The sequence below is a fragment of the Pleurodeles waltl genome, chromosome 10 (genome assembly GCF_031143425.1).
Source record: "Pleurodeles waltl isolate 20211129_DDA chromosome 10, aPleWal1.hap1.20221129, whole genome shotgun sequence".
NCBI classification, from domain to species: Eukaryota; Metazoa; Chordata; class Amphibia; order Caudata; family Salamandridae; genus Pleurodeles; species Pleurodeles waltl.
In genome coordinates this window covers 19,556,048-19,569,135 of record NC_090449.1, presented here as the reverse complement: position 1 = coordinate 19,569,135, position 13,088 = coordinate 19,556,048, and the positions used below count along the sequence as shown (strand labels likewise).

The 13,088-nt window shown below is 44.6% G+C and overlaps 1 protein-coding gene across 2 annotated transcripts in view; it reads right to left on the bottom strand.

The window, feature by feature from the left end:
- The window catches only part of MECP2 (methyl-CpG binding protein 2), a 266,084-nt gene extending 259,453 nt beyond the window's left edge, over positions 1–6,631 (bottom strand). The window contains exon 1 of one of the 2 annotated variants that reach the window (XM_069209460.1): positions 6,580–6,631. In XM_069209460.1, the coding sequence (XP_069065561.1) occupies positions 6,580–6,611 (32 nt within the window). In that variant the 5' untranslated portion in view covers positions 6,612–6,631. Of the gene's footprint in view, positions 1–6,244; positions 6,446–6,579 lie in introns of those variants that run through there. The other variant, XM_069209458.1, reaches the window with a different exon arrangement.
- Positions 6,632–13,088: the final 6,457 nt, after the last annotated feature.

The window sequence follows — 13,088 nt, the reverse complement described above, 5'->3', positions numbered from 1 at the left end:
TTTGAGTTTCCAATAACATCCTTAATGGGGGGATTCCCCAAGGATCCTGCATGCTGATATATCCCAGAGGGCTCCGACAACTGAAATCAATCATTGTTCATCTCATAGGGCACACCTCTCCCCTCAGTTGAAGTTCAGTCAATACAAAAGATCTCCCCAGTCACTATTACAACTAGAACTATGGAAACAGGTGAGGTAGCCACGTGCTTTACAGGCATGTGTGCACTACTGACAGCGTCGTGTTAGTGTAAGAAATTGTATGAACTCTACTAGGTGGCAATGGGAATAATCAGATCGCCGTCACCAGATTAAACTTTATAATTTACAGAACAAATTAACGTCACAGTTTTGAATCAGGTAAAAAATAAAAATACACACCAGAGGAAACAGAACAGCACACATAAATGAAAATGCATATTGATCAAATTACTAACAAGCATTGCCAATGCCAAAGGTCTGGCTTCAAAAAAATGTTGTATAGTAATGTAAAGCATTAAAAGTAGCATGGGAATGGATTTGTTTGGAAGCAAGGAACTGCAGAATAATACTGGTGTGGGTTAAAAAGTCACATGTCAGATGCACTGTTAAGCCAACCCCACAAATCCTAGTAGGTTAATGACTGCTCTGCTCCCATCTGTGCTGCTGCCAGAGAAAAACACTGTAAATTATCTAGTTATCCAAGGCACAACAATAGCATTACATTGTCACATGTGTGACCCTGGAAGTTCAAGCTCAGGGAGCAGGATAAACAAACGAAATGATCATCTGATCATAGCTGTGCGGAGAGAAGGAACTTCTTGGTGGAAGCACACAACTTCTGCCCAATCAAAAGATGTACATCTGGCTCCCAACACACGGATGGAGGCAAAGCCCTTCTCCCAGCAATTCTCACATAATTGCCTGGCGACAGCGCCACTGTCAGGCCACACCATAAAAACCAGAATAACTTGAAACTGCTTAGAAAATGTAGGTCCCATTCGGAGAAAATGGGGTAGTAACGGTTAACAGAGAGATCACTGGCACAAACTTATTACTTAAAACTTTTCTTTCCAATATTCCCAAAAATGGTGCTTGATAGAATGCAATGAATCATAGCACACTGAGCAGTGCCAAAAGTGCCTGGCACCCATCATATTTATCTCAACATTGAAAATATTCCACTGGCTCACTGTATCACACGTAAAATGGCAACAGATGCAGATTTTCAGGGGGGACTGTGAGAAAAAAATATCTAAGGGACATTTTGTAGCATACACATCAACTGGAACTAAAATTCAGGTTTCTGTAAAAAAAAAAAAAAAAAAAAAAAAAAAACTGCACCCACATTTTTTTTTTTTTTTTAAAAGAGAGGGATGGAGAACCTTTAGCTGAAAACCCTAGCACAAGATTTAAAGAGTTATCGGACAAAAGTAATCATTATAAAATCAGATTCGAACAGAAAGCATGGATTGAAACCAAAAGTAACCATTATACGTCTTCTCTATTTACCTCAAAGTGTACATGTGTATACACACACACACACAGAGGTTCCATTTGTCTAGGGAAGGGAATACTGATACAACAGCGTAGCAAGCATTCTATTATAGGAAGATGTATGCTCCAGAATACCTCTGGGGGAGGGACCATAACTCCCTATAGCAGTATTTCCCAAACTGTGGTTTATTGAAGTCAGAGCAATACATAAAGACTTCTTTAAATTCAGTGTTTAATTTGTCACTTTTGCCTGTGATTCAAAAGCAGAGGTCAAATGTCAGGGTGATTGGTTCTTTCAACATGGGGACGCGTGTACTTTTTTTTAAATCCAACTACGAAGTGACAGGAGTTTTTAAAGTGAACTATGTGTCATCGTAGGATGTTGTTTTCTCCAAATTACAACAAGATGTAAATACCTATAAATGAACGGTATGCCTCCAGCAGTTAAGAAAGCAAAAATTAAGCACTTTGTTTTTGTAATTCTGACGTGTGATGGAAACGTAGATTTTAATAGGATTAAAACGAATCAGGACACTTGGTGAAGCACAAATCATAAATATTCACAGAACCCCAATTTAAACACATTATCATATCAGTAAAACTGAAAGTATGTGCAAACTGAGGGCCATTCCAATTGAAAATATGCTGTCTAAATGACAATGCGCTACAACACAATGCTTCTGTTACATTCAAAAATCGCACGCCTCACGTCCATGAAAGGTAGGTGGGGCATCTCACACCTTAGGTGACTCTTTCAACACCATTAGGGAGAAGATGCCACCACATTAATGAGTACAATTAAACTGGATCGTATTAACACTTGCATTTAAAGTTCTCATCTTGAAGAAAAGAAAAAAAAGAACGTGAAGAAGTCGCCACACTCCTTACCCACTCTACTCCTATTTATTATTACTACGAGTTTGACACATTCCTTGTAATGCATGTATGTGCAATAATCTGAAGGCTAGGCTGAGATTCCCAGTGAATGTACAAAGCATGTGTAAGTTAACTAATTTATTTGGCACATGAACATAGATTTTAACCACACAACGTGTCTCAGCCAACCTCTCTGATAGGTTACCAGTTCCCTTTCCCTTTTCGTGCACTTCAAAAACTGTTAAACTGCTACCTCTTTCAAACTCAAATGGCTGGAGACGTGACTCCAGCCTATGCTTTCCCTAGAAAGTATGACAACAAAAGTGGGCTGTGGCTGTGAGGGAAAAAGCAAGGGCGCTCAAGGATTATAAAAGGCACAGAGTATACAAAAGGTGCCCTCACAGGTGACAACACTCAAGCCCCCAATATGTTTACAAAGTTAACAAAACAAAACAACCTACGTGAGGCACTCTGAACAAAATATACCATTTAACAAAATAGGATGGTAAAAATCATAAACATATAAATACTTCAATAAGACATTTCACAGTCCAAATGATCGATCAAAGATCAATTCTTGATGTATTTTTCAGTCTTTATAATTTACTGTTGAATATTTTCCGGTACTCAGTTGATCAGATTCTCGAACAATCAGCCAAATCTTGAACATAATGCCTCAAACACAATGCCAACACGTGGGGCATCTTCCCCAAGACGAAACAACGACTTCTTCAGGGCTGAAATGTTACCAAACAGAGCACTTGAGTTGGGAAACAAAATGCTAGAATAGCACAGTAAGAACTACCACCCAAACTACAAAAGTAAGTGAAAAAAACAGATGCAGCAAAACCAGTGAAAAATCCCTGGACGCCCAAATTGGAAAACACCAAAACCACAGCTCCTCAGAGTGACAGTTGTGATCACAGGAAAGTAGAAAGTATTTTGGGGTTTATAAACTACTCAAACAGTGTGATTTTCATTTACATACAGGCTACAGTCCCCAAATAGCTTTCATTAAGTAGTTACAAAAAGTCACTGAAGAGGAATCATAGTTATATCATCCACCAATGTTTTAGAAAGGGTCTAAAGACACTAGGACACTTTTGTCAGTAACAGAACAAAAATGGCAAACAAGGAAGAACTGAAGTTGTAAAAGGAGCTAGCAGATAGAATTCTATAGACCTCAAGATGGTCACAATAACACTCTTGCAACGTGTGATGTGAGAAATGCAACTGCTGCGCAACCTTAAATAAAAACATCCAAACATGGTTAGCAACAAATGTACCAGGCACTCGCCTTTTTAAAGACTGAAGAATGTATTTCCCGTATCTTGACACAAACCAATTTTCAGGATTGTAAATGTGACAGTGTTACTGCCTCCAAATACCCCAGCTTCTGAATTTGAGGGACACTGAAGGGTTAATTTTATTTTAATTAACAACGATTGATTTGATGGTTACAGTGAATAGGGGATATATTGCCTTTAAAGCCTTGCCTAACTCAGGCCCTGAATTCCTTAATCCATGATTTACCTGGTATGCCCATCCCAGAGATTTTTGAGCCTCTACAGCCAAGTACATTGTCATTCCCAAGTTTAGACAAGCTTCTTGGGAGGCAGGGGTTTCAATACGCGTACAGCCAAATTATGGGACTCCCTTCCCCTTGATTTGAAAGAGAAAGCTAAAATCCCCTTTTTAAGTAAATAGTTAAGAGCATGGCTCTTTAGTTTTCTAACCTGATTCTCTAGCATGTATCACCACTCTTGAGATTGCTTTTTTTTATTTTTGTTCTTCTCAGTGGTGCCCAAGAACTCCGATCACCAAACAGGACATCCAAATATGAGTAGGTGGATACCCTGGTTGTTTCACTACTCATCCGGTAGTGGGTTTTCAACTTTCTGGATCTGTGAACCAATGTTATTATATGAGATTTAGTAAAATGAGAGTTCAGATCCAGTGGGGTCATGAAATCAATGAAAGAATAAAGCAATCTTTGAAGTCTTATAGCATTCATCGATAAGAGCACGGCGCCATTCGCATATAGGAGCCCCAGTACTAACTGTGTGCTGTCATTGGGAATTTCCTTACTTGCAGAGCATAAAACTGGACCCAGGTTAATATACAATGTAAATAAAAGTGGTCAGTATAAACCCTCGTCTGATGCTCACGTGAACCTTAATAAAGGAGAAAAGAGATCCCATGTGATTGTATTTCACAGCAGCAGATAGGTCCCTGTGCAGGTCATGCAAATAAATTCACTATATTCTCATCCACCCCCAGTTTAATAAGCAGCTCCCACAATTTGGATCCATTAACCCGGTCAAATATCGTGGTAAGATCCATATAGGCTATGTGCAGTGTGCCCTTTTTTTGCTGAAGTGTATTTCCCTAGCAGCAGGTGCAAATTGATGCACAGTTCTATGCCTTTTCTTGCCCTAAAAATGTATTTTAAGATGGAAATAATGCTGCGCTGCTCTAACCAGTATGGTAACTTAACTATCACTCTGTCTAGAACCTTGACTTGTGAGATAAGAGACATTGGCCTGTAGCATCCTGGATCTGCTCTTGCCCTTTACTTAAAAAACTGTGATTATGATAGGCCAACTCGAAGGTAGGCTAATCTTACATGCCACATTAAAAACACAGGATTATGACTTTTATTTTTGATTGTTTTAACTTTAGATGGTGGATTGATTTCTGTATTTTTAATATGCCTTTTATGCTTTTTACTGATCGATCAAAGCTGTTAGTATTTTTATCCTGCCTGTACTTTTTATAGTATTAATTAACCGAAATAAAATTTTTGGAGTGACTCTAGCATGTGTGCATACTGATGCAGCCCCAAGACGCCTCCGGGCAATAGTGCGATTTATAAATATACATTTCATTGCCAGAATCTTGTAGAAACGATACATTTTGAAGCTAGCAATCCTATTACAGGGCTTTTCGTGTTTTGGAGTTTCAGTTGAAGATATACGAACAAACATGAAAACAGTAAGAGGACATAGTTATTAAAATGAATAAGCCACTGACGCAGGCAAATACAGAAAGGGCCAGGGGAGTGACAATGCTGGGCTAAAGATTTGAAAATGTTGTGCTCGAATAGACGTGTAGAAATGGTGACGATATGCAAACAGTGAGCACAACCATAAGCAGAAAACAGTGCGATTTAAGGCACTAATGGTCTAGGAAGTAAACATTCAGCAGTTTGGGGAACAGATGCTGAAAGGAATTATTTATTTGGACACGGTGAGGACTGAAACAGAAAAAAGGATGAAGGGCGGGAGGCGGTGAGCTGAATGCTCTTCGGAAACACTGTTCTGAGGAACTGTTGATGCAAGTAAGATGAAAAGTTAAGAGATGTTCTGTGAAGTAAAGTGTGATCGATCAGTATGAGAAAATATTTATAGAAAAAGCTCCGACAAGTTGCGTGCGCTCTCACTGAGGGTTTTAAAGTCTAGATACATTGACTAGGACTCACCATACGGGTAAAAAAGCGTGTTTTAAGACTGCTTATAGTTTTAAGAACATAAAGAGGATTAAAAAATGGCAGAAAAAAGCAAATCCTGCGAGAAAATGCAATTGGCGCACTGACACTTCCACAACGTGCATCCAACATACTAATTCCGTGCAGGGTGTACTTTTTCCACGGCTACAATTTACAAGCTGGATAGTGAGAGGAGCTTGACCTTGGGTGACAGAACAAGCGTGAAGCTCCTAGAAGTGGCCGCCTGACAGGCGGCGCTGCCTTCGGCATCTGACAGATGCTCCCCCGGTCTGCGCGCACATATGTTTACATACACGGACACACATGACTCGGACACATTTCTGTGACTAAAACAAGAGACGAAGGCGAGGCCGGCGGGTGGCGTGAAGCCGACGCCCTCCCCCTTACATGGTGATGTGGCTTCCCGGCAATAACAAGTGCGTGTGGGCTGCTGCAGGCCGCCGGCTTCTCCCCGCCGCCGCTCGGGTGGGTGGGCGCCCGCATGACGCACTCAGGAAATACCCCGGCCGCCGAGGCGCGCTCCGGAGGAGCGGTGAAACGGCCCCGACCCCCGACATGCCCCCAATCATTATTTAATTCTCCCGTCGCCGCACAATCATACACCGCGTTATTAATTAAATAAAAGTTCTCCTTAGTGCGCGAAGCGGGCCCCGAGCGGAAAGCAATAAATATATAAAAATTAAAAAAAATATGTATATTTTTATTTTCGGCCCCCCACTCACAGTCGCTCTTCTCCGTTCGGCGCGGCGGCCATTTTCAAAACGGCTACCACAGGAACTGAAGGAGAGCGGCGAGGGGCGGGCAGGAGAGGGGGCGGCGCGCGACCGCAGCGGCGAAGGGGAGGGAACCACGGAGGCTCGCGCCCGCGGACCGTGCCGAGGCGCCGCCTAACGGCACGGCAGCCAAGGGGCGCGCGAGGCGCTCGGCCAGGTCGTCACGTGCCCGGCCGCTGACTGACAGGAGGGCAGGAGCCCCTCGAGCGACGTCACTAAAGGAGCGTATCGATTGGGAGCCGGGGAGGGGGTGCAGAAGTCCAAGGGACGCGCAGCGCCCCAGGGTAGAGGCGGGGGGCTAACGTGATTGACAAGGGGGAAAAAAACCGTTAGGATGGTCTAAGGTGGTCTTTAGGTAGCGGGAAGCGCGTGCCTCTGCGACCTGACAGTACGACACGGGGGCGGGGCTTGAGTTGTTATTGATCTTGCGCCGCCCCGTGTTATTTTTGTGTCCGCGAGCGGTTGGCCTCTCGCGGGCCCGCACATTTGGCAGGCAGCGTGTCTGATTGGACTGATTAAGACGTTCTTGCAATTGGAATATGCTCCGTCACACTGCGCACGTTCCTGTCCGTCCAATTGGAAGCTGGGCGGGCTCCTTTTTTCATAATAACGAGAACGTTTTCTGGTGGCCTGCTCATACTGCCCTCTGATTGGGGCTTTAAAATGCCCGTCACGGCTCTGTCGGCTTATTACTGGAGGGGCGGGTAATATGTATGACCTCATAGGATGTCAGCGGTTTATATTTGGTGTTGGGAGTTAAAACTGCCGTTAACACCTACTGGCCTCATTTTCTGACGAGAAAAGTGAACATGAGAACCGCTGTCAACTCCAGGACTTTTGTCTTCGGGATGACGCCACGGGAAATTACCTGATTTGCACCTACATTAGCGAACTGTGACACATATGACGGCAGGAGCAGCTGGAAGGGAGATTTAGCTTTTTGCTGAGCGGGGGCTATTTTAAAAGGCAAAGGCCGAAAGCTCGCATAACATGTTATGTTTAAAAAACAGATTACGACGTAGATAGCGTTTGTGGAGTTGCATTAACAGGAATTTTTTTTTTGTGGTACTTTGGTTGAATTTCACTTCCACAAAATCATCCTTAAAAAAAAAAAAAAGATGCTGGGGATAGTGCTGGCAATGAAAGCACATGTTCGGACCTCTATAACGCTGACCTTTTTGAGGATGCTTCTCTCCTCCGGATGAAGAGGGAAATATATTTCCGAAGAGAGTCTCCCATAATTACTGTTGCATGTGAAAGCAGTATGGGTTTCTCTGCAGAGCGATACTTGAAACCTGGAGCAATTGAATTCAAGAGGCTGGCCAGTAGTCGTGTTCCAATTCATCTGTTTGTTCTTGATGTGATTCTTAACAAGTGGAAGGACTCGGACAAGAGTAATATTTCTAGGTTCATGTCCAGACTTTATCTGTGGGAGGGGATAGAGGAAAAATCACCGGAGCTAGCTGGGTGATCCTCAATGGTGGAGGAAACATCTTAAAATACTCTGCTGATCAGAAAGTTGATGCATCCCTGAAAAAAGTGTATTCATCCTCTCACTTAGATCTGTGAATTTATGCCACCTATGCTGGACTTCCTAATTGCATCCAGAAAGGTTCTCAGTGTCTGGAGTTACTGGGACATGGAAAATCAGATCAAGTTTTTATTGGACATCTTTGTTGCTATTTGGGCATCTGCCTTATTCTGTGGCGCTTCTGTAGCTGCTCAACTGAATCTTTTCCTGAAAAATTGGAAAGCTGACTCAACCCTGAAGCTCATGGCATTGAGAATGCCTTTTCAAGGAGTTTGGCACAAGGTCCAGAATCTCAGGGTAAATCTTCATCCCTCATATTCCAAAGGAAAGCGAAGTACAATCCTTCGCCTTCCAATCAGTGCATCTGACTATAACGGAAATCAGGAGAAAGATGGTTTCAGATACAATGTTGGTGGCAGGATCCATTACTTTATACATGCATAGAAGGCAACAATTTCGGACAATGGGTTCTCAAGATCATTCAGAGAGGATACTGGATTGAATTATCTTCTCCTTTAGCTGCCCTAGCGATCATTCCTACTCTCGTACCCAGGTCCTGAGAGAAATAGAGGCCACTGAAGGAAGGCATTCTCTCAGTGTTCCGGAAAAAGCAATCGTTCCTGTCCAGAAAGAGGACGTTAATGGAATATATTCAATACTCTTACTGGTTCCCACGGTTCAGGGAGGAGTTTGGATAGTGATCAATTTGAAGGCCCTGAACAAGTTTGTAGAAACAAATTCTTTCAAGATGGAGACCCCTCGGAGGATCATTCCGCTGATAGAACCAAATTCCTTCTTAGTCAAATGGGACTTGGTGTATGCATACTTACATGTTCCTCTTTACAAGCCACATCAACAATTCCTGCATTTTTTTGCCCTGGGAAACCACTGGCAGTACAGAATTCCCCCTTTCAGTCTTCGATCCTCTCTGAGGATGTTCATAAAGGTGGCGGCCCCGCTGGTGGCGCATCTTCATCTCAAAGGAGTATCAATCTTCTTGCACCTCATCTTCTGGTTTGCGCCAGGCTCCTTTCTTAGCAGTGTTAAGTCAACCTCACTTTCTGAGCATTGCTACTCTAAATTTTCAAATATTCTTGCTAAATCTCCAGAAATGCCAGCTTCAACCGACCTGGGATATTCTATTTTATCTGGGCCGGATTCAACATTCGACTGGGCAAGGTCGTCCATGGAAAGGATTGCTCGCCTTCAGAGTCTGCTGAGGGACTTGCTGTCACGCAGGGAAACCACCTTGTTCAAGTGGATGGAATTGCAGGGTTATATGGTGACACCTGATGTTCAGTGGGTATGGCTGCACCTGATACCACTGTTGTGTCATCTGAAGAAGCCTGGAGCCTTACCAACCAGGACAATGGACCTCAAGATTCCTGTCTCCTTGCACAACCTGAAATTGTGGTTGGATACCAACAACCTTGGCAAATAGGTGGTGATGCGTCCAAACCATCCATTCGTTCTAACGATTGATGCAAATACTGTGGGTTAGGGCACTACCTTGGGAGATCTGACGGAGCACAGTGGCCTGGGATGGTGGGCTGTAGATCCTCAAATTGGAGGGTGTTGACAGCAGTCTTCAGGGCTTTCAAATATTTAATAGAACATATATACCACTGCAGTGTATTAGTGAGTTTAGTCAATGCAGTAATGGGTAAATACATAAACCACGAATGGAGTACTCATTGCCAAGCTTTAAAAGAGATGGCCTGCAATATAGCTCAGGGGGCAGAGACTCATCTCTGTTGTTTATCAGCTGTCCGTATCCAGGGTCTTGTCAATGTGGTGTTATACTGCTTGAGAATAGGACTTTTCACCTCATCTCAGAAGTTGAGTTTGAACAGATCCTGTCTGAAGGACATTTGCAGGAGGTTTAGCATTCCCTTTCTGGACCGGTTTTCCTCCAGAAACAATGTTCTTCTAAGGTTTTGCTCCAGATTCCAAACAGCAAATCAGGAGTCAGACACTTTAACCTTGGAATGGCCACAGAGGCTCCTCTTTGCTTTCTCACCTATTCCTCTAGTTCAGAAGCTGTTATGCAACATTCAACAAGCAAAAGCTCATGTGATTGTAGTGGTTCATTACTGGCCCAGAGGGACTTGTTTTCCGCTTTTGAAATGTATGGCCTGTCACCCTTTATGGATCCTCCCTTTTTTCCCTCACCACTGAGATTTTGCAGCCCCATCCAGTTTCTGTGTTGCACCTTCTCAGTCTAATTGTTGAGACAATAAGTTTAGAGGAACAAGGTTTACCCTCGCATATTATTGATGTGATGCAGAAACCTAGAAGGTCTTCTATTATAGTAACCTATTCTAAACACTGGAACGTTTTTGATGCATGGTGTTTTGCATGGCGGTTCTCTTCTGTGGGTTGTTGTCTCCTTTATTCTTTAATTTCTCCTGGATGGGTTTGAGAAGAATCACTAAAGTAAAATCCAAATGGTATGCCATTAAGGCATTCCATAGTAACAGTGGTATGAATGGAACGGCTGTTCCCCAGTGGTCAAAATGTTCAAGATTTTCTTTTCTATTTCTCTGACCAACTGTTCACTCTGCTGTTCCTTCATGGGTTCTGCCATTGATTTTGAGGGCTTGACAAGCTGCTCCTATTGAACCTTTATCCTCAGTAGATATCAAATACTTTACTTTCAAGGTTCTTTTTCTGGTTTGTAGGAGGCTGGCCTGGCTTGTAGAGGGTACCAAGGGGTACTTACACTTTGCACCAGGTCCAGTTATCCCTTATTAGTGTAGAAGAGGTGTCTAGCAGCTTAGGCTGATAGAAAGGGTAGCTTAGCAGAGCAGCTTAGGCTGAACTAGGAGACATGTAGAGCTCCTACTACACCACTGGTGTCATATGCACAATATCCTAAGAAAACACAATACACAGATATACTAAACATAAAGGTACTTTATTTTTATGACAATATGCCAAAGTATCTCAGTGAGTACCCTCCGTATGAGGATAGCAAATATACACAAGATATATGTACACAATACCAAAAATATGCAGTAACAGCAATAGAAAACAATGCAAGCAATGTGTAGTCACAATAGATTGCAATGGGAGCACATAGGTGTAGGGGCAACACAAACCATATACTCCAAAAGTGGAATGCGAACCACGAATGGACCCCAAACCTATGTGAGCTTGTAGAGGGTCGCTGTGACTGTAAGAAAACAGTGAGGGTTAGAAAAATAGCCCACCCCAAGACCCTGAAAAGTGGGTGCAAAGTGCACCTAAGTTCCCCAGAGAGCACAGAAGTCGTGATAGGGGAATTCTGCAAGGAAGACCAACACCAGCAATGCAACAACAATGGATTTCCAGACGAGCGTACCTGTGGAACAAGGGGACCAAGTCCAAGAGTCACGATCAAGTCGGGAGTGGGCAGATGCCCAGGAAATGCCAGCTGTGGGTGCAAAGAAGCTGCCACCGGATGGTAGAAGCTGTGGATTCTGCAAGAACGAAGAGGGCTAGAAACTTCCCCTTTGGAGGATGGATGTCCCACGTCGTGAAGAAGCTTGCAGAGGTGTTTCCGTGCAGAAAGACCGCAAACAAGCCTTGCTAGCTGCAAGGGTCGCGGTTAGGGTTTTTGGATGCTGCTGTGGCCCAGGAGGGACCAGGATGTCGCCAATTGTGTGAGGAGACAGAGGGGGCGTCCAGCAAGACAAAGAGCCCACTCAGAAGCAAGCAGCACGCCCAGAAGTCCCGGAACAGGCACTACGAAGAGGAGTGAACTGGAGCTCACCCGAAGTCACAAAAGAAGGTCCCACGACGCCGGAGGACAACTCAGGAGGTCGTGCACTGCAGGTTAGAGTGTCGGGGATCCAGGCTTGGCTGTGCACAAAGGAAATCCTGGAAGAGTGCACAGGAGCCGGACCAGCTGCAAATCACGCTGTACCCAGCAATGCAGTTTAGCATGGGGAGGCAAGGACTTTCCTCCACCAAACTTGGACTGAAGAGTCACTGGACTGTGGGAGTCACTTGGACAGAGTTGCTGAGTTCCAGGGACCACGCTCATCGTGCTGAGAGGGGACCCAGAGGACCAGTGATGCAGTCTTTTGGTGCCTGCGGTTGCAGGGGGAAGATTCAGTCGACCCACGGGAGATTTCTTCGGAGCTTCTAGTGCAGAGAGGAGGCAGACTACCCCCACAGCATGCACCACCAGGAAACAGTCGAGAAGTTGGCAGGATCAGCGATACAAAGTTGCAGTAGTCGTCTTTGCTACTTTGTTGCGGTTTTGCAGGCTTCCAGCGCAGTCAGCGGTCGATTCCTTGGCAGAAGGTGAAGAGAGAGATGCAGAGGAACTCTGATGAGCTCTTGCATTCGTTATCTAAAGAATTCCCCAAAGCAGAGACCCTAAATAGCCAGAAAAGGAGGTTTGGCTACTTAGGAAGGAGGATAGGCTAGAAACACAGGTAAGAGCCTATCAGAAGGAGTTTCTGACGTCACCTGCTGGCCCTGGCCACTCAGAGCAGTCCAGTGTGCCAGCAGCACCTCTGTTTCCAAGATGGCAGAGGTCTGGAGCACACTGGAGGAGCTCTGGGCACCTCCCAGGGGAGGTGCAGGTCAGGGGAGTGGTCACTCCCCTTTCCTTTGTCCAGTTTCGCACCAGAGCAGGGCTGGGGGATCCCTGAACCGGTGTAGACTGGCTTATGCAGAGATGGGCACCATCTGTGCCCATCAAAGCATTTCCAGAGGCTGGGGGAGGCTACTCCTCCCCAGCCCTGACACCTTTTTCCAAAGGGAGAGGGTGTAACACCCTCTCTCTGTGGAAGTCCTTTGTTCTGCCTTCCTGGGCCAAGCCTGGCTGGACCGCAGGTGGGCAGAAACCTGTCTGAGGGGCTGGCAGCAGCAGCTGCAGTGAAACCCCGGGAAAGGCAGTTTGGCAGTACCCGGGTCTGTGCTAGAGACCCGGGGG